This window comes from Dasypus novemcinctus, chromosome 11 (assembly GCF_030445035.2).
Source record: "Dasypus novemcinctus isolate mDasNov1 chromosome 11, mDasNov1.1.hap2, whole genome shotgun sequence".
Lineage (NCBI taxonomy): Eukaryota > Metazoa > Chordata > Mammalia > Cingulata > Dasypodidae > Dasypus > Dasypus novemcinctus.
The window spans coordinates 55,602,081-55,623,867 of NC_080683.1; the positions used below are offsets into that span (position 1 = coordinate 55,602,081).

Below are 21,787 nucleotides of genomic sequence, written 5' to 3' on the forward strand. Positions count from 1 at the left end.
GAAAAAATCATCAGCGGCTCCCTAGCACTATACGATGAAGTCAAACACTTAAGACTGGAGGGCAGTATTAAAATCCCACCATATTTCAAATTTGACTTTGTTTTACTCCCTCCAGTATGAGCTAGGCTTGCTTCCATGCGGTCTCGAACTGAAAAAGTTCTCTGGATCTTTTTACCAACTTGTCAATCTTTTGTCTGGCAATTCTTACTAATCCTTCAAATATAACTTAGGTGTTACCTTCCCAGTGATACCCGACAATCTCCCCACCCCATTGTAACTGTTAAATAATCTGTCTCCCCGACTAGACTATGAGTTATCTGAGGATAGGGATTTTTATCCTATCTGCTTCTGCGTTCCAAGTGCATAAATAGATGGAGGGCATACAGTAAGGTCTTAAAAAACATTTATTGAATTAACATTGAATGATCCTGTAATGCTAGCTATTTGGAGAATTCTGAAGATAATTATATAATTGTTTTCATTTAACTTTCAATATTTTCTCATCCTTGAAGAACCACATATTTCCAGTCAGTTTAATCTTCCCAGTCTATCACAGACTTTTAGCATGTTTATTATTCAAAATTTATTCTCCAACACATTTTGAAACATTTTTTGGTATATTTTTCTTTTACTACCTCCATCCCCCATTGCATTGACTCATGAGATAAATGTGCCCTTTTGATCCATTCCCTAGTTTGTATTTTACTTAATTTAGTTCATATCTCTCAGAAAATAGACCCATTCTTAGTAAAGTGATTTTAAAGCAGCTCATGATATCAAATTTTCTTTTTAATCATTAAAATTTTTTTAAAATTATTTTTCCATCAATACTGTTTGTTTGTTTTTTTTTTTCTTGCCAAGGTGATATTTGAAACTGACCCTGCAGTTGATCATTCTGGTTTTAAATCTTGATTCATGATTTTATGACATATGTGCTTGATGTTCATCAATACCTGACTTTCTTTCAGGTGCTTTCAGATTTGAGAATGCTCACCATTATCAACTGTAATTTTAGGCAGAGACCAAAATTAGCTACTCTTAAATAATCTTGGTGTTTGTCTGGCTGGACCACATGGCCACCATAAGGGTAGCCATAATCATCCATCATTTCTTTTTTTGTTTATAAAGATTTATTTATTCCCCCACCCCCACCCCCTAAGTTGTCTGTTCTCTGTGTCCATTCACTGTGCCTTCCTCTGGATCTGCTTGTCCTCTCCTCAGGCAGCACCAGGAACCCATACTGGGACCTTTCAGAGTGGGAAAGAAGTGTTCAGTCTCTTGTGCCACCTCAGCTCTCTGGTCTGCTGAATCTCTTATTGTCTCTCCTCTGTGTCTGTTTTTGTTGCATCGTCTTGCTGCGCCAGCCAGCCGCGTGGGCCAGCACTCCACACAGGCCAGCACTCCACATGGGCCAGCTCTCTGCTTGGCCAGCTTGCTGCGTAGGCCTGCTTGCCTTCACCAGGAGGTCCCAGGAATCAAACCCTGGACCTCTCATATGGTAGACAGGAGCCCAATAACTTGAGCCACATCTGCTTCCTCCCATCACTTCTTTTTATAGTGTCAATATTTTTTGCCTTCCTAAAATTTAGCAGCAATATTTCAATAATCTTTTAATGATTTTCTTTGGGGTCATGAGAAGAAAAATGATGTCTGGAGAAACAATCTGCTAAACAAATGGTAATGCAGAGACATTTTCCTGGAGACTCCATAGTGAACTACTGAGATACACTAAATTGGTTCTTCTCCATCAGGACATTCAGATCCTTCCTTTATTTCATTTTGGAATGGAAGAATAAATGGGGGAAAATGTGCTCTGAAATCTTCTGTCCTGCTTTAGAGCATGTAAATAGCATCAGGCACCAAAATGTTCAAGCTGTCAGGAGTAATGCAAGTATGATAATTTAGGATAATTAAATGCTTAAAACAATCAAAATAGAACTGATCCCAGTAAGCTTTTCTCACTTGAAGGAGACTTCTTTAAAAAGTAGTTACTGATCTAAGTGTCTTTCAACAGGACAGTTAAAAATATTGTGGTATAACAATTCATAGTATGGAATATTTTTAAAAAGAACACATGCCTGCATGTAAGGACACAGAAGGATATATGGTTAAGTTAAAAAAAATAAAAGTTATGAAAATACATACAATAGGATCCCATTCATATAAAAATAAAGAGAGGAAATTGGAAGGATGCATACACAACACTGCACTCAATGTTTTGTATTGAAAGCTTTTGTTTCTGTATCTGTCTCTTCTACCAGATTGTGAACTCCTTTGCTGCTATATAAAATAAGGGATGGACAGTTAAATTTCTATTTCAGATAAACAATGAAATTTCTTTTTTAGTATAAGTATGCCCTAAATATTGCATAGGATATATTTATACTAAAAACATATTTGTTGTTTACCTGAAATTCAAATTTAACTGGTGTCCTGTGGTTTTACTTGCTAAATCTGGCATCTATTTTATAAGGAGACTTTAACCTAATCATCCTTTTATTTCCATCGTTAAGGTAGTTACAGAGATAAACTGGGTGCACAATAAATGGGCTGAGGAAAGAAATTAAGGAGAAATGAGATTTTGCTAAGTGTGTTACATACACTGGTAGAAATGACTTAAAGCTTTATTTGTGGCCCCATTTTACAGACTAAGAAACAGAGGTACCCGGAAGCCATACAGCACACAGTGGGATTAGAAATGACCCCAAGTCTCTGGGTCCTTCTCAGCAGCCATAACCACTGGCCAGCAGAAGGGAAGGAGAGGTCAATCGGAAGGGAAGAGAGAACTACCGGTAAGGCCGAGGTTCTCCCGAAGTGGAACAGTAGGTGTTTGCACAAAACTTTTAATCTTGCCGAAAGGTGGAATAGGGAGATAAATATGAGAGAGAGAAAAATCTGGGCCTGGTTCCCTCTTCCATCACTTACTCCAACAAGTTGCATAATAATGTATTTTAGCCTCAATTTCCTTGTCTGTATAACTGGAGTATGGGGACCTATCCGAGTACTGATGTGAAGAGCAAATAAGATAATTTCTATCAAGTGCCCAGCACAGAGCGTGGCAAGTAGAAAGCACTCAGTTAGTTAGCAGTATTAGCTCCGTCTCTCTCCAAGCCGACACCCCCCACCCTGCCCGCCGGGCACCTCTCTGGAGCGGTAGACTTGCGGGACAAACTTCTGTTCTTCTTGCTTAAGCGAGTCGCACTGACACACCAAGCTACATCTGGTGAGCCGGCCTGGTCTGCTTTCCGGGTGACTCATGGCGTTGCTATTTGCCTTTTGTTTCTAGGATGCTTTGGCTGCCGTTTTCTTCCCTCTGCTTTTAATTTTGGGAGGAAAAGAGCTAAAGAATCAAGAACGAAGCTCCTCTCCACAAGTGTTTATTTTTAAAAGTTGCCCCTCTCTCTTCACGAGTTCGTAACTACCCAAGAAGTGCGGGGGTGGGACAGGTGGGAACCCACTAATTACACCTATGTCTGAAGTTGGCACCTAAGGTACCATTTTGGTGAGGAGACTTGCTGAAGCTCCCTTACAACCAAACCGCTGTTGTCGCTGTACATTTTCAGCTCTTTTAATATTGGTGCTGATTCGCGCTCCAATGTCTGGTCTAAATCTATCTCGTCATTGCCAGAGGTGCCCGAATCAGGGTGAATTCCTCCAGATTCACCAGCGGTTTTGTTCCCGTCCAAGGTAAATATGCAAAATGAGGAACCGCCAAAGGATGACCGGGAAGGGGGAGAGCAAGGGATTCCCTCACCTTTCCCCGCACATTCCGCGTTAGTTTCCAGCAGAAGGAGGCGCACAGCTCAGAATCCTCCCAATCCCTCTTCCTAAATCCGCCTACCGAGAGCTGCCGAGTTTGACTGCGCGGCCAGAAAAGTCCCTTCTGCCGGCCTGGCCCTCCCCACCCCACCCCCCGGGTTGGTTTTTCCCGGCTGCGGAGGTTGGGTCCCGGGCTGGGGTGCGAGGCGAGTCTGCTCCCGCAGCGTGGGGCCAGGAAGTCGCCGCCACTGTAGTGGGACTCGGAGTTGGCTCCCGAGTCCGCCGGCGTGGAGGTGAGCAGTGGGAAGCGGGCGGCGAAAAGGCGAGAACGCGGAGGCGGCCCGTTCTGCCCGCCGAGGGTAGCGTAGGTCCAGCTGCTGCTTTGTTCGCGGCCTCGCCCCCCTCCTTTGGAGCTGAATTGGACCCCTTCTGGGCTCCGAGGGGCTGGCTGGCGCGCGGGCGGGGGGTGACAGCTGTACGGTTCTCCACTTCCTGCTAATCCGAGAAGGAATCGAAAGAGATCAAAAGATTCCTGTAACCTGAAACTTCACTTTCATCCTAATCTGGACCCGGTGAGGTCCTTGCGGGGGTGGAGACCCTGGAAGGCTGGTCGTCTGCGGAAGCGGTGGGGGAAGGAGCTGGGAGAGTGGAAGTTTGGTCGGGAAGGCGCTGGGGATTAAGCGAAAAGTTAGACGCGGGGGAGAAGTCTGATCCGGAAAGGAGGAGGGCGGGAGGTTGGAAGGGTTTTATATATATATCATATATATATGGTGTGAGCCAGTGAAGAACGGACTTTGCGCGCAGGGTCTCGGGACGCGAGTCCCTCTCCCGGGTCAGGACGTGCCCTGGGGCTGACAGAGGAGAGGCCCGGGCGGTGCCTGGGATTGAGTGAGAACGAGCTAGCTCGGGGAGGCTGGCTCTTGCACTAGTCGCCGCTCATCACGTTTCTCTCCCGCTCTTCCCAGGTCGCGCAGCGGATCTAGTGAAAAACTGCAACAAAAGAGGCGAGGAGGTGCCACGCGGGGACGGCGGAGGCAGGAAGAGGAGCGGGAGCGGGACCGCGAAGCCAAGCGTCCCGACCTGCCGTGCGTACTTCTGGAGGGAAGGGGCGGGGAACTCGGTCCCGGGAGGGGGACGCACGGTGGCGAGGAGTTTAGCCAAGTTCCGGCAGCGGCGTCCCTCTGCTGCTCCCACGAGAGGAAAGTTTTCTCCAGACGCTTCCGGCCAGCCGAAGCCCTCGGCGCCTAGCCTCCCGAGCCGTCGGAGCGGGCACCGTCCCAGCCCGGCTCCGAGCAAACGCGAGCCGCGATGCCTGGGGCATGCTCCCGGGGCCCCGCCGCCGGGGACGGGCGGCTGCGCCTGGCGCGGCTGGCGCTGGTCCTCCTGGGTTGGGTCTCCACGTCCTCCTTCACCATCTCGGCGGCCTCCTCCACTTCTTCGGCGTCGTCCCTGGTCTCTGCGGTGTCCGCCCAGCCCCCGCTACCGGGCCACTGCCCCCAGCCGTGCGAGTGCTCGGAGGCAGCACGCACGGTCAAGTGCGTTAACCGCAACCTGACCGAGGTGCCGGAGGACCTGCCCTCTTACGTGCGCAACCTCTTCCTCACTGGCACCTCGCTGGCTGTGCTCCCCGCCGGCGCCTTCGCCCGCCGGCCGCCGCTAGCCGAGCTGGCTGCGCTCAACCTCAGCGGCAGTCGCCTGAAGGAGGTTTGTGCCGGCGCCTTCGAGCATCTGCCCAGCCTGCGCCAGCTTGACCTCAGCCACAACCCGCTGGCCAATCTCAGCTCTTTTGCTTTCTCGGGCAGCAACGCCAGCGCCTCGGCCCCCAGTCCCCTGGTGGAGCTGATGTTGAACCACATCGTGCCCCTTGCGGACCATCAAAACAACCGGAGCTTCGAGCGCATGGTGGCGGCGGCGCTGCGAGCGGGCGGCGCTTTGCGCGGGCTCCACCACCTGGAGCTGGCCAGCAACCACTTTCTCTACCTGCCCCGGGACGTGCTGGCCCACCTGCCGGGCCTCAGACACCTGGACCTGCGCAACAACTCGCTGGTGAGCCTGACCTACGTGTCTTTCCGCAACCTGACACACCTACAGAGCCTCCACCTGGAGGACAACGCCCTCAAAGTCCTTCACAACGGCACCCTGGCAGAACTGCAGGGCCTGCCCCACATCAGGGTCTTTCTGGACAACAATCCCTGGGTCTGCGACTGCCACATGGCCGACATGGTGTCCTGGCTCAGGGAGACCGAGGTAGTGCAGGGTAAAGCCAGGCTCACCTGTGCATTCCCGGAGAAAATGAGGAATCGTTTTCTATTGGAACTCAACAGCTCTGACCTGTACTGTGAGCCTATCCTCCCCCCATCTCTGCAGACTTCTTATGTCTTCCTGGGTATTGTGTTAGCCTTGATAGGAGCTATTTTCCTACTGGTTTTGTATTTGAACCGCAAGGGGATAAAAAAGTGGATGCATAATATCAGAGATGCCTGCAGGGATCACATGGAAGGATATCATTACAGATACGAAATTAATGCTGACCCCAGGTTAACAAACCTCAGTTCTAATTCGGATGTCTGAGAAACATTGTGAAGACACAACAAGGACAGCTATGCATGAGATGTAGACTTAAGCTTTATCCCATACTAGGCTTGCTCCACTTCCACCCTCCACTGTAGACACCACTGACTGACTGAAAGTGAGGGGAATTTACTTTCTAGTTATGTAAAGTTTCTTGGTGTGTTCTGTCAATGTAAGACTATGAACAACTGTGCATAGTGTTTTATCCTCCTCCCAGTCTTGGAACCTATCAACGGTGTGGAGGGATTTTTTTTTTTTCAAGTTTCAGCATGAACATGGAATCCTTGCTGTTTCTCCCTTAGTTAGGTTCAAGGTGTAGCAAGTGTACCCAAGCAGATAGCATTCAACAAAAACTGCCTCAACTTTTTTGAGAAAAATACTTTATTCAATGCCAGTTTTATCCTTCATTACCTAAATTGTGGAGAATATAATTGCGTTTGGTAAACTGCCTGCAGACCTTAGCAAGCTCTTCAAAATAACTCCATAGTACACAGGAGCACATGCATCCAAAGAGCATGCTTACATTTTATTGTTCTGCAAAAATATTATAAAAAATACTCGCAACTTCAGATGACTTCTTTGACAAAGTGAAATACTTTTTTGATTGCGGTTTATATGAAAATATACTGACTTTTTAAAAAATAAACTGCATCAAGATCCAACAGTCTGAATTGTTAAAAAATAAATTCAATAAAGGTTCTTAAAAAGAATTACAGTTGTGTCCAAGTTTGCTATTTGACAAAAGGATTAGGGGGAATGAGATTGAATGGTTTGGATTAAATGATAATTATAGGTTATAACAGCTGAGAATCAAACTGGAGTAATGTCCTATATGGATAGACTTTGGAGATAGTTTTCGAAAGGGTGAGTCCTTTCAGGATTTAAATAGAATTTGAATATTCATATAAAATAGATTTCTCATGGCCCCAAAATTAATTCTATTCTTGAAGGAATTTTATAAGAACATGATAAAATTGGTAAAGGTGAAGAGCTCTGTATGAAAAACAGTTCATAGTTTGGGTTTTTTTCTAGACTAATGAAGTTATTGTTAGGCTAGGACTATGTTATAGACTCAATAAAACTCTCTGTAAGAACTTGTTCTGTGGATATTTAGAGCAGAGTGAAACAAATGTAATGCAAATAGATGTATGAAAGTGAAGTGTCTTGAAGACAGAATATTCTAAGATAAAAAATATTTAAAAATATAAATTAAAATGTTTTCTATGATCATGATGTAAATTGGACACAGACTTTCTTGAGAATATTTTTAAAAAACAGAAACATTTAAAATGGAATGCTGGTGGTTGGTAATTTGTCAGAGACTCTGATAGTAATGTTCAAAAGCTTGTCATAATAAGATACGAATTTGAGGAAATAACTATGGAGATAAATGTCTCTGTTCATAAACAAGTGTCCCAACTAATCATAGGTTCTTATATGCAGATAAGAATTTGAGGATATTTTGATTTTAGCTATGTTCTACATTTGTATTTATACCTTTATGAAGAATAAATCAAATTTAGGTTGGAAATAAAAGTGGTTGGTTAATCAATGAATATTATCAATAATAGGAAAGATTTTCTGTTTCCAGAGCACTCGCATTTAAGCTTAAAAGGAAATTAATCAACCTCCAAGCTATTAGATAGAGTGACTTAAATTTAATTTAACTAGTGTTGTTTAACTTAAAGTAGTAGGTAAATTTGCATCAATAAGTCTTAGGATCTTTCCCCCTTTAAGTTGGTTATGTTCTGCAATGCTTCATGTTTGAAATTTTATGTTCATAAATAAAATAGGATTTGATTATGCTCTTGATTCTAGATGTCTTTGCAAATTCCTTCTTTGAATTAAATTAAGACATTTTCAAAATAGGATTAGAAATATGTGAAGCTGTTTCTCATTTAGATTAGACTATCTAGTCAGAATATGAAGTTTTAACTCCATTAAGTTTCATAGGCTCGTTTTATGAAATATTATGGTATTCATTATTTATGGATTACACTTCAGATCCTATAATTACCTGAGAAAAGGCTAAATATATGGTACTTAATATTCTATTAAACATTTTAAGTGCTCACCAAGAATTCATAACCTGGCTGGCTGCCATTATTTTCTAAGAATGATGAAAATACTAGTCTGCCAAAAACATCTAATAACAGCACACTATCTTGAGAATAATCTTCTAATGGACTTTAGTTGTTAAGTCTGTTGATATTGTAGAAAATAGCAAATTATAATATTTATAGAGCCTCTATTAGGAAGAATTGTTTCTTCTACATCACATGAAAATCTAAAGATTAAAAATTAAGCTTACTCCAAAATCCAGGAAAGCAGTAGATTAGTCCAGTTTTTCTCATGAACTCCCTGCAGCCAAATCTGACATGAAGCCAAGTTTATGCCTGTTAGGCTTTTTTGAAGTTATGATTATGTACTTACTCTTTTTCATCCCCAGGCTTTATATGAGCTTCCCAAGTTGCCATGGCTTTTCTTTTCTATCATATTACTCCTTGCTATTCTTCAATATGTGACTGTAGATGCATATTGTTTAAAAACTAATTACTGTTGTGTAGTCATAACACTGTACATCTATGAGCCTATTTAGCATTCTCAGGTCCTAAATGGACAAGAGGTTATATAAATCCAGTAAGCATAAGGGAATATAAGAAAAATGAGATATAAAAAAATAAAGGTATCACTTTATACTTGTTTTAAACTCTGTTCTTTAATAAAATGTATGCATTATTGATCCCCAAAACCTAAAGGTGATCTTTTTTTAAACAATTTTGATTGATAACAAACTTTATTACTGAGCTTAACAAGGTTTTCAATGGAAAAAAAGACATCATTCATTTATCCTTTACAAGTTTCATTTTAAGAAACAAAAAATAATAATTTAAGAACTTGATAAATCTTCCAATTACAAAACCTATTAAAATGTCCAATAAACTTCTATTTAAAGTTGCACAGATTTTAGGATAATACAACTATTTGCCCTCGAATCGCAACTCCCCCACTTTCCTTGTAACCATTCAGTGTGTAGCTTTACTATATGTATCATCAGTTTTGCTGCCAGGAGTGTAGTTCAGTGGCCATCTATAAGGTGGATTTGAACTACAGCTGAAAGATTTTTCTTACAAAATAAGGAAAGTTTGAAGCACATTTGATGGAATTTTTTTAGAGGAAAAGAAGCTACACACTTAGTGGGATAATAGGCTTGTTTGAAAAAAAAAATGAGCAATCACAAATGGTAAATCCTTTTGTGATTGGCAGTAAATGTATATTATGCTTATCTTAGTATTTAATTATAAATAACATATCTTTGTCCTTTATTTTTTAAATTAGAATGGGTGTTTTTTTAAAAAAGTCTGAAAATGTCTTAGGAATTCTGTTTTACTCCCAAGTAAACCCCTTTCGTCCTGATGTTCCAGTATAGGTCTTAACTTGTTGAGGAGCATTAAAGGCTTTTCTACTCTTTGGGAGTCTTTCAAATAATTTCTGCTTTACATTTTAATTTTTCTCCAGATATTCCACTAAAAAAGACCACGTGAGGATTTGCAAGGTTAAAAACAATTTGGCACAGGCTTTCTTCCTCCTCCAAAACATAATGTCACCCAACCTTCAGAGCAGCACCTTAAAGTGAAGAAAGACATTTATTAGATGACATTCAGGTTTCAGTTTTACACTCGTGCCAGAGTTTTTAATAGTTAAAAGAGAGAAGGCAGGAAGTTATGTTTCTAGATATTATATGAAAAATGCCTTGACAATGTCTTAAAAATCTTTTCAGCAATACCGCAGAGCTGCATTAGAAATAATTAGTTTAAGAAAATCTATTCTGCATTGTCCAGGTCATCATATGTCTCCTTTGGAAAAATAACTCATTGAGGATGTTTTGTACAAGTTGTTTTTCCATTCTTACCCATAGAAACTTTTGATTTTAAAAAGTAAAGCCTGTTTTATCATTTTTTTTCCTCTTAGAACATTTTAGCAGCTTCATCTTTGTGATGGGTTTAAAAAGATCTAGATCTCAAAAACTAATATGTGATTTATATAATTTTGACAAGAATAAAATTCTTTGTGTTTCAATATTGGAAGGCCTTTAGGCTTTTCAAGTCCAAGCTCCCATTCTGCAGTTTAAGAAACTGATAATTGTGACTTATCTTTATAGTATATAATGAGAATCAGAACTAGATTCCAGGGTTCCAGTCTCACCTTCTAACATTCTTCTTGCCAGATGATGGTATTATTAATTGCCTATTTGAGGCCTTTGAAGTTCTCATTTAATATTAATAAAAAAAGCAATAGCTTTTTGATGAGTTTGTGTTTTATTTTAGTGGATGTTTCAGTTTGCTCTAGATTTCACTTTCAGTGTGTTAAAAGTTAGTATCTTTCATATCCCTGAAGATGTTTAAATATTTTTTTTTCATAGCAGACTTATTACTATAAAGCTCCTCTGAGTCTATGACATGATAGGAAATATTTTCCAAAATTTAATGGTTATATTACTTTTGAAAGGAAAAATAAAAACTCTGGGAAGCTGTGCTAATTTGTATAATTCTCTCTCAAGGATGAGTTAGCTGAGCTAGTGAGAACACTAAACAAATGAGACCAAGTTCATGGCCACAAGGTCAGTCAGTTGCCAGGTGAGACAATCAGCTTTGCATGCTCAGGTCTGCTTTCCTAGCAGCCTGCTCCCGCTCCAGGTGCACGCTAGTCTCCTCCAAAGGCCTGGGAAACAGGGAAGGAAATCAATGCAAATCCGTTATCACCCTGGAAAACCTGCAGACTGACCAATCAAATTCTGCCAAACTTGCTGCTGAGTGCCACTTTATGTCTTCACATGTACAGAACAGCATGTGACCATTACCAATTTCCTCAGTTCGAAGTATATATGCCACAGATTGCAAAAGGTCTATTGCTTATATGAGTTTTGAGAACAGCTATCATGGTGCTTTTAATGGCAAACTAATTTGGTTCGCTTTATTATTTAAAATGAAAATGTGCTTTAAGATTGAAGATCATGATTATTATATCACAAACTTACACATAAGTGTTTATAAAAACAAATGTAGTTTATGTTTAGCTGACATGCCATGATAGTAGAACTTGTGGTTCAAAGTTTAACTTGGATAATGTAAGGAAACTTTTTTCAAGAAAGTAAAGGCTTAAAATATGACCAACTATTATCCTTTTTTGAGAAAAGTAAATATTTAATATTGTATTAATAGACGTGAGGGTGTCATCAAGGCTTTTTTTTCTTTTTTCCTAATAGAAGTTTAAACGTTTCCCCCACTCCGTTTTTCCATCCAGCTTCTATTTCTACTACATTTTTCCTTTCCCCAAGGAAAGTCATGAAACATAACATTTTAAGGTGATCACACATGCACAGAGGAGAACTGGACTGATTGAAACATTAGGTGGGTCAATTTACAAATATACATGACTCTGAATGCTGCAGTTTCTCTCAATTTTAAGGTAGCTATTAAACTGGCATTCAAAGTCCTTACCTTTCAGTTACTCACACTCTGCTTATTCTTACAAATACTGGCAAATACATAACTATTAAACATTTAGAAAACATTTTTTTAAAGTTGATTTACGTTTCTTGTAGAATATTTGAAAATGCAAGGGAAAACGCCAACATCAATCATCTTATAATTAAGAAAAAGAATTCCCCTAATATTGGAGTGAATTGTCTTCTGTATATATAACATTGTATCTTAACATTTCACTTAAATTTTGTGAGCAGTCCCTATGCTTATTAAAAGCTATTGATATTTGGTTTTAAAGTCCTGCAGACAAGCACATATTTTATACAGATAGGACATTTCTTATAATATTAACTAATATTCCTATGAACATCATTGTACCTATATCTAACATTATTTCCTTAAGTAAATTCTTGAAGGAGAATTATGGCATCAAAGGGTATAATCTCTTTTTTCTAATCTATAAAAATATTTTTTATGTCTATTTAAATTAGGAATATTAAATGCAGACCAGTATAATTTACTGTGTTTCAAGAGTCTTATATCAAACTTCATAGAGTGTTGAATGATATGTGGACAGGATTTTGAACAGGAAGAACCTTTGATAAAGTTGCCAATTAACTTGTCACTGTTTTAAATCCATAAATATCTATTTTTTTGTTAAAATAACAAACTCAGACTTAGCTAAGACCATAACCCAGTTGTAAGCATGTGTGTTTTGGGGTGTAAGAGGGTGGTGTGGGATGAAGTTAGAAAGCAGTTTTCAAGGAAAACCCTTTTTTGCCTGAGTTCTACATTTTTTAGAAGATTTATTTGCATATACTTAGAATTAATTTGGATTCCATGCAAGTGATTTAATTGTGCTAATCTTCCTGTTGATTTGCTTTAAAAATTCAGTGAGGTCCCATGAAACTTTTATTCAGTTATTCAATATATATTTATTAAATGCTTTTTATGTATCAGACACTGTCATTGCATTGGATTAAAACTGAGTATCTGGCATAAAATTACTTCTGATCCAGTCAGAGAGAATAAGTAATGAAAATCACTAACATTTTACAGATTGAGGCATTATCTTGTGGCTCTAGTATGAGCAGAGACACGTATGACTTTGATTTATATTTTGATTATCTGTGAGGCAAGAAATCCCCAGAGTTCTTCACCTAAGGGGTAAAGAAACTGATTGTCGTCGATGAGGAAAGATGGCTAGACCATTGGCAATGGGCTAAGATTGCATAAAAATATCAGATTGGGCCAGTTGTTGACCTGGGCACCGTCTAGTGCTAAGATGACTGCCTGGAGTTTGACCAGTTGTGCTGACCCTTGGGTCTCATCCTTGATCAGGGATATTCTGTTTAGGGGATGGATGACAGCAACTGTCCCAGCAGACTCCATCAAATGCAGCAGTAGTGCTACCATCCATAATGTGTACAAACACTCTTTTCTGTCACTCAGTCCATCCCAAGGGTCTCTCCCACGTGGCCAACTGATCTGCAAAGGGGTCACCTCCTCCAGTACCATTGCATTTGGCAATGGTCTAAGGACAGAGAAAGCTATTTCTACCTGTAGTTGGGAATATTCCAGAGGCCCAGGTTTGACTCTGTCCTGTGAGTACCATTTCCATTTAAATACATGGGGCCATCCTGAGGCTGCAGGGTGCTGCGTCAATGATTCAGGGCATCAGATGCAGCTGGGTATGGAAAATCAGAGTCTGTGAGAGCCTCCATCTCCAGTAGGGCCCAGTATGTGGCCAGAGGAGGCTGCTCTAATCCTGTGTAGCAGGGTCAATGAGGGCAGTTCCTTGCGTCAGAAACCTTCAGGCAACTTGGGGCCAATCATGCATCGTCCAGAGACTCCAGAAGGCAGGAGGTGGAAGGTTGCTAAAGTCTCTACAGTGGAAGGAATCTCTGGGGGACACTAACAGGAATATCAGTTGTATTGCAATTTGGACAGATTCTAGAGCCATCTGTTGGAGGGAGCTCCATTCAAAGTGGGCTGATTTGCAAGCAACAGCATAAACAAGCTTAGGTAAAGTTTATAAATGAGGAATGTGTTGCCTTCAGAACCAAAGAAGTTCTAAAGGATGTAGAGTTTGTTTTAACATTGTGGGTGTCTCTTTTTGTTGCGTCATTTTGCTGTGTCAGCTCTCTGTGTGTGTGGCGCCACTCTTGGGCAGGCTGTGCTTTTTTTTTTTTCATGTGGGGTGGCTCTCCTTACGGGGCACACTCCTTGTGCTTGAGCCACTCTTAACGTAGGGGGTACCCCTACATGGCACGGGTACTCCTTGCACATGGCAGCACTGCACATGGGCCAGCTTACCACACTGGTCAGGAGACCCTGGGGATCGAACCCTGGACACCCCGTATAGTAGTTGGATGCTCTATCAGTTGAGCCACATCCACTTCCTGATAGCTATTTGGGTATATAACCGAGGTAATGGGGTCTTGTACGTGTGTATGGCAATGGCCCATCCCTTTTTTTGTGTGAGCTCCTTTGTGAATGTTTGTAAGTCCTGAATGAGTGTGCCAAATGAATCTCCTCAGGGGAAGATGTCTCAATGTAATGCCATATTGTACTCCTGGAGAAAGTTCCAGGTAGTTAAGATTTTGCCTTTAAAGCCTGAGTGCAATGGCAGGGCTATTGAATAATGCCATGGGCAGCCAGGTAGAGGTGTATTGGGTCTCTTTGAAGGTGAAGGCAAACTGCAGCTGAGAGTCTGTTGAAACTGTTACTTAATTGAACATATTAGTCAAATCTATAATAGCAAAATATTTTCCAGTTGCTGATTGGATTGCTGTCAGTAATTTCAATAATATTGCATCAGAAGTCCATGGGGCTCTAATTGGGGGTACCATGGCATTAAGGTTGCAGTAATCCTCTGTTAGGTGCTGTTCATTTTATTAGGTTTGAACAATGTCTAAATTTGATTATTAAAAGGGAAGACAGTAAAAAACAATGGCCCCTTCCCTTAATAGGTCATGTATGATGGGACTTATTTCCTGTAGACTTTGTTTTCATCTATATTGGGCCATAGTAACTATTTTAACTGAGGGCTCCCATTTTTTGCCAAAGACTTAATTTTATTTAAATTTATTACTCATTGGGTCAGAGCATCCATGCCCAATTTAGAATATTTTAGGACATTGGGCACTATGACTCTGAGGCAAGTCAATAAGGCTCATACTTAACAGGAGCATATCCATTTTTACTCTATTTCATTTTTGGCAACTCTCTTAAGAGATAGGGATTACCTAGTTTAAATTTAGTGGGATCTCCAGCCATAACTGTAATCTGAGCCCGTATCAATTAAGGCCTTGAAGGTTTGCCAGTTGGAACATCCCAGCAGATATTAAGGTTAATTTAGAACCTAAGTTGTAGAGGTGCAGAAGGCAATTGGCACCCTGTTGTGTAAACTCTTTTATTTAGATTTCCAACTGAGTTACATTGCTGACCTGTGTTTGAGTCTCACTTTCCTTCTATATCAGAGGTGTCCCTCCCACCCCTTGGTTGTTACTGAAAATCTTTGGAGGATTCCTCTCTATTCTGCTCATATTTATAAAGTTTCATTCTCCAGAGAATCCCAAATCATGCATCAAGGTTAGATACTTCCCAAAGGAGACTGTGGTTTATTGGTGTTAGGAAACCTGAACTTCAGTCAGTTTTGAATTAACCCCTTGGCATGTTGATAAGCTGCAGTACTCCTTAACACCCAAAGTCTTTGTTGTGGTTGTTCAATTTTAAAGTTATCCAGTAGGGTGAGGGTAAAGGATTCAGAATGCTTTTCATAATGGTCTGTGCCATACAAGTTGCATGAGTGTTTTTCCCTAAAATCCTGAGGATGAGGATATTTTTTGGTGACAGAGACATTGCAACTGCAGAGGCATTTTAGGTGTAGGGTCCTCAGGACACCACATAGTGACTGTTCTTCACACAAGTGACCCCCAATAGTTCTATTTATTGCACAGGACGTAAGTCTTTCCCCTGAACGTTCTATAGAATGGAGGTCAAAGCCTGATTGATAACACAATGAATGATCACATAGTAAGAGCTGACCCTCTGAAGTTAATATCAGTCATAACTGATACATAATGAAGACACATGATCAATCTAAGGCACATGGATGGGTCTGGACTGAGACGTATGATCTGGTCACTTTATGAAGAGCCCTTCCATCCTATCATGCTGGGCTTAAACAATAATTTATCAAAACTTCCAGATTAAATTGGTTAAATCCATAAACAAAGGCTTGGTAGGACTTGACAAATGCAGCCTAGCATAACTCAAAGCATAAACTCACCAGCGGGCAGCAGCTCAGCTCAAAGTGCATGCTCAATAGGCAGCAGAGCCAGTTGTGAGCAAAGTGCAAGACAAGAATGGGGTGGTGGGTCTCAACTAAAAGCCCTGCTTGCTGCCCCAGTTGTTTTGCAGTTGCCCCACAGAGCAGGAGATCAACCTCCCACACAAAATTGTTTTCAATTTTAAGACTGGTGATATAGCATATGCACCAATAGGATGTGAGAAAGTTTATCACTCAAATAATGGGAATTTCTGAGGACTGCAGGACAGGCTAGCAAGTATGGTTTACGGGATAAGTGAGTTAAATAATTGTTTCAATTTCAAGGTCTTTATTTTTAAATTTTTGAATGTTAAAACTGTGAACACAAAACACTATATTATGATGGTATTTAATATGTGAGGAATCGTTGTGCAATAATATAAATCCCTAAATAAGATGTTGCATATGGAAAAAAGCACAATGAGAATATCATTTACAAAGCTGAAATTTAAAAAAAAATAATCATGATAGCTTAAAAAAGAAGCACTTTCCTTAAAAAAGTAATGTCACTATTTTGCTTTCAAAATCTAAATGTGTTAATAGATTTTCTTTTTGACTTTAAATAATCAATTTTATGTTGTTGACTCTATCCATTTTTAGGAAAAATGCTTTCCACAGAGTAACACTTAGTTTTGGCATGATTGGTATAAGACCAATGCAGATAAACCAGGAATTTTAAGCCCTCTCTTACATGTTTTGACCTTAATTATCTGATTTGAGGTCTTCATTAATCATCTGAATCAGATGGTTGTGAAATTCTCCTTGTTAGAGTTCTGAATAATTTGTCACGTCTTTTCAACTTAATCTTTACTGGACAATTGCCCTCTGGGTGGAGAAGCTAAGAGCAAGTTTGCCTGCTCTCTTCCTTTGTGTGTAGGGTGTTAATCCCAGTTGCTCACTAAGGACTATCTTTAGGGATTCCTCTGCTACCTAGTAAAACTGTCCCTGACATGACATGTACTGCAGTAAAGATATTTTTCAGATAACCTGCATCTTCATGTACAAACTAGCTTCTTATTATTTTAACTGACTTTACTGGTCTTATCAGCAAAATAACTGCTCAGTGAAAAGAATGTTTTTGATTAACTTGACCTTTAGAATAAAATACAAACTGCATTTTAGATTGACTCAACTCTTCCTCCCCTATACTTGACTGTTTCGCTTATGTGGGTTGTCATAGTGTTAGTCTGAAGATTTTTGTTAAAAGATATAGCAATAAAAACAAAAAACAACCGCCACTGAGTCGGATTTTTCCTTGTGTCTATCTGCTCCTCGGTTGGAAATAAGTTGCTTTGGCTTTGGGAAGCTCCAACTCAATTCTGTTGTTCTGTGGTACAAAAAAAGTGGCATTTAACGAAACACAATCAGCAATGTTGACATTTAGAATATTCGATAATCTGCTGCTCTCCTTTACAGTCAACATTTTGCCAACACAGCTGACTGCAGAGAGTGAGTTGAGGGTGCTTGACTGGATGGAGCTAGTTTTGCCCAATCTTTGAGTTGAGTCAGTTCCAAGCTGAATTGACGCTTAACTCAAGAGGATTTTCCTACAGGCAATGACTTTGGGAGACTAACCAATTCCAAAGGTGCTGGCAGTACCATGGTCTCTAGGGGAGACCAAGTGCATTAGTTTGGGTTAGGTTCAGCTGGGAATGGCAGAAAACCCTAATGAGGTTCACTTATTTCTCTTTCTCATAAAATTTGGAGGTTTGCAGACCAGAAGTGGTATGACCTCTTTGCTACAGAAAATCCTCAGAACCTCAGGATGCTTCTAGTTTACTGCTCCCTCTAATCCTTTTTGTCCAAGTTGGCCTAAGCCTGGGCATTCCTTTATTATAAGCCCTCGGGAGCCTCAATTCATCCCATAGCTTGCAAGTGAACTAGGCTTGGGAAAATAGCACATCTGCCATGGGGATTTTTATTGTTTGATCAGTAGAGGGGATAAGCTCAGCAGCTCTATATTTTCAGTTTTGTTACTGATTCTTAACCAGGTAGTTTGATTATTGAAAATCAGAACATGTATTAATTGCTAATGTGGTGAGAGCCCTAAGTTTCTTTTGGGGCTATGCTTTCTGTTTTTTCTTATAGGAATGAATGAATCATTCGGTAAATTATTTAACAGTGGTTCAAATTAGTGAGGTCTTCAATTCAGGAAATATTTATTCAAGACTTTTTAAGGGTCAAGGACTGTGCTGGGGGGCTAAAGAAAAAAGAGGAAAAGAAGATAAGTCTCTGCTTTCTCATAGGGAAAGTTAGGCAAGTATACGTGTAACTGTAATACAAAGCAAAATGCAAATATAAAAGGCACACGGTGTTGTACAAACCCAAAGAAGGAGATATTATGCTTAACTCAGATGACTCAGAAGGCTTCGTGAACTTGTTGCCGTTGGTCTTGGCTTTGAGGACTGGAGGTTGCAGCAGACAGTTATTTGCCTCCCAAACAGCCATTCCCACATCATCCCCCATCTTCCTCCTTGATTGTGGAGCCCACTCCCATTTCAGAAGCTGGAAACACTAGATGCTTACTTTTCCAACCTCCTTTGAAAGTAGAGAATGGGTATAAGTGGCTCTTTCCAATTGGCACCTCACATGGATTTGCTAAATTCAGGTGGGAAAGGTATTCTTCCCTTTGAAAAAAAAGATGTGTGAGGGGAACCCCACTTCTCTTACCTTTTGACATAAACATGTGAGTATGCAGTGCCTGGATGTTGCAGTCATCTTGTGATGTCAGGGAGCAAGCCTGAAGACAATGGCCAACATGCTGAATATAGCGAAGTAGAATGATGAAAAGCACCTAGGTTTTGCTATCTTAGACTTCCTGCTGTGTAAGTTAATAAATGTCCATTGTTTAAGTCACTCTTAGTTGAGTATTCTGCTACAGGAAGCTGTACACATCCTAACTAATACAGTAAGATTTTATTCCAGGCAGTTTGGAGTTGGTGGGGTATAGGTGGGATAAAGTGGTACTGGGGAGAGAATATCCCAATCAACAGAAACACTGAACAAAGAAAGGTGTGAAATGGAAAAACTCAGGTTATTAGAGAAGTAGCAAAAGGTTAGGTTAAAATGGAGCGAAGAGAAGAGAGGATGGAAAATAGTGGGAGGTAATGTTGTGAGATAATTTGGGATAAGATCATGGAAGACTTTATAGCCCTACTTAAGAGTTTAGAATTTATTCACTAGAAAATGGTGAGCAGTTGAAGAGTTTTGAATAGGGAGAACCATAATCAAAACTACTAAAAAGATTGTCTTCCCTCTTAAATGTATAAATACTTTCTATTGGCTGTACATCTCCTTTTTGAGCTTTCTTTACCCTGTCAGTAAGAGCATAAACTTTGCAAAGTCTATTATGCACTTTTTATCATAGCTGGTTAAACTTTATATATCTGCTTAACAATTTTAATTGCATAAGGTACTCTCCCTTTAATTAACTGACACTCATTTAAGCATCTCTATTCAAAAGATTTGATTTTATGGACTGTTTGCAGAATAAAAGAACCCTTATCAGAGATGCTTGTTTTATTTTAATATGCAGTTATTTTATATTTTTACCAATAATTCAAACCATTTTTTTCCTTTTTAAAATAGAGGTTTAAAAAATTACAGAATAATAAATTCTTCATTGTTAAACATTTGGAAATAAATCAACATAGTTCCCTCTCAGACCACTATTGTCCTTTCAGTCTTTTCTTTTTAAAAATAAACTAATTTATTTTTAAAGGATTGAAGATGAGGCATTAAAATGTTTGAATTTAAATAGAAAATATGGAATTGGCATATATAAACCAATCGGATATATCTGATTCCATCATTTAACAGTAAAAATTTACATCATAGCACTAATTATTATTTAGATAATATGTTCCTCCAGATACAGGATTATTATTCATTAGAAATTTTAGTTTATTTCAGAAAATGAGGGCAGATTACCTCAGAGTAAACAGAGCAGTTGCTCTTCCTCAGTAAAAAACTGAGCAAACCCTTATCTAGGACATCGAGAATATTTTGTTTTGGCTTTCCAGAAAGACAATCACAATCCAGTAGAGGTTACTCTTGTTTTGAACAAAGCTTTTTAAAATTTTGCTGCAGGATTTACAGCATAATTCTGTGATCATGAATTCTGAAAATACCGTATATAAGACACAAAGTATTTGATAAATGAGTACAAAATAATAAACTCGGCCTATTAAAAATATTATATCTGAGAAAACAGATGTTACTGCTCTGTTTGTCCTCAAGAATTATTCTTTTATTCTGCAGCTTGTGATTTGTTTATTACATCTTCTTTGGGACAATCATAACAAACATCTAACTATTTCAGGAAGGAGGCATTTCTAGAAAATTTTAAAAATTAGATTCACCTTACAAGTTTTTTTATAATTATTATACTGAATTGATTTAAATACTAAAAGTTTTGCACTTAGAATTTTTAGAAACTTTTTTTGCCTTAACTTTATTTTTAGTTCTGAAAATTTTAAAGCTCTTCTCTCCTTTATGAGAAATGCATGTAGCTGTGTTTTAGGACAGTGCTTCTCAAACTGTAGTGTACACACAGATCATCTAGGCTGCTTGTTAAAAATGCAGTTTCTGATTCAGAAGACCTGGAGGGCTGCCTGAAATTCTGCTTTGCTAACAACTTCAAAGCTCATGCTGCTGATCCGTGAACTACACTTTGAATAACATGGTTTTAAGGGAAAAGAAAAAAGAATTGCTCCTGTTACAAAATAAGAAAATGTCTTCTGAAAACTGTCTAATAGGTCAATTTAATCTCCTGAAAATTGGTTCTGAAATGCTATAATAGAAAAAGGCATCAGTCAATAATAAACTACTCATAACTGCAAAAGGTAGGGGATTTCAACCCAGTTATGGGTTCTAAAATATTTTTCTTTCATGCACTTAATGCCATACTCCTTCCGTTCTTACATAATGAAATTTGAACTACTGTCTAGGCTATGGACATTAAACAAGTTCATATTTTGAATTTGTTTTTGTCAGGAAACTTGGAAAGGTTCTTTTCCAAGTCTTTGAAGATATTTAAATGCAGCCATTTCATTAATTACTCTTAACAAATAATTACTTCTCTATTTGGAGTTTCATAAGAGCTCATGTCTTTCAGCTACTAGATTTATGTTAGATACTATTTTGCAGACATTCAGGCTAGTTACTGGCCTTTCATAAACACTCCTGAAGCAAGAATATTTATTTAGAAGGAAATTTAAGCAGAACTAATCCTGTAGCTAATAACAGATGATATATTCATTGTACAGAGGGTCTTTTTTCCCATTTTCAAAATGTTGAACTTTGGTCATTTAACAGATATCTCTTCAGGGTATTTCTGCAAAGCAGATTTTTTTTTTCTTTTTTTTACCCCTTGAGTAAAATCATCTTACCCAAGTAAATTTTAAGGGAAGTAAATATTTACCTCACTGGTTACAAACAGAGTATTTTAACAAGTTAGAAGCAGACTCCTCTGGCCCAGTCTGTTGGCTCCAGAGAGGTGGTACAGGGTCCCCAGGCAAGGGAACATGAGAAAGGAGCCCTCGGGGCAGCGCCCAAGGTGGGGAGAATCAGATGCAAATTAGCTTTTTTGAGAACTGGCAGTTTTCTCTGTGGGTGTCAGCAAACTAGTCATCCAATA

At 39.5% G+C, this 21,787-nt stretch overlaps 1 protein-coding gene across 3 annotated transcripts; it reads left to right on the forward strand.

Moving 5' to 3' along the window:
- The first annotated feature begins 3,475 nt into the window (after window positions 1-3,475).
- On the forward strand, window positions 3,476-8,142 carry TPBG (trophoblast glycoprotein). Of its 3 annotated transcripts, none has more exons than XM_071218576.1 (2): window positions 3,476-3,687; window positions 4,725-8,142. In XM_071218576.1, the coding sequence occupies exon 2, from the start codon at window positions 5,068-5,070 to the stop codon at window positions 6,328-6,330; it is 1,263 nt and encodes a 420-aa protein (XP_071074677.1). In that variant the 5' UTR covers window positions 3,476-3,687; window positions 4,725-5,067; the 3' UTR covers window positions 6,331-8,142. The 3 variants fall into 3 exon arrangements, with proteins under 3 accessions (XP_071074677.1, XP_004462648.1, XP_023445748.1); XM_004462591.5 differs by lacking the exon at window positions 3,476-3,687 and adding an exon at window positions 3,765-4,052; XM_023589980.2 differs by lacking the exon at window positions 3,476-3,687 and adding an exon at window positions 4,180-4,331.
- The last annotated feature ends 13,645 nt before the right edge of the window (window positions 8,143-21,787 follow it).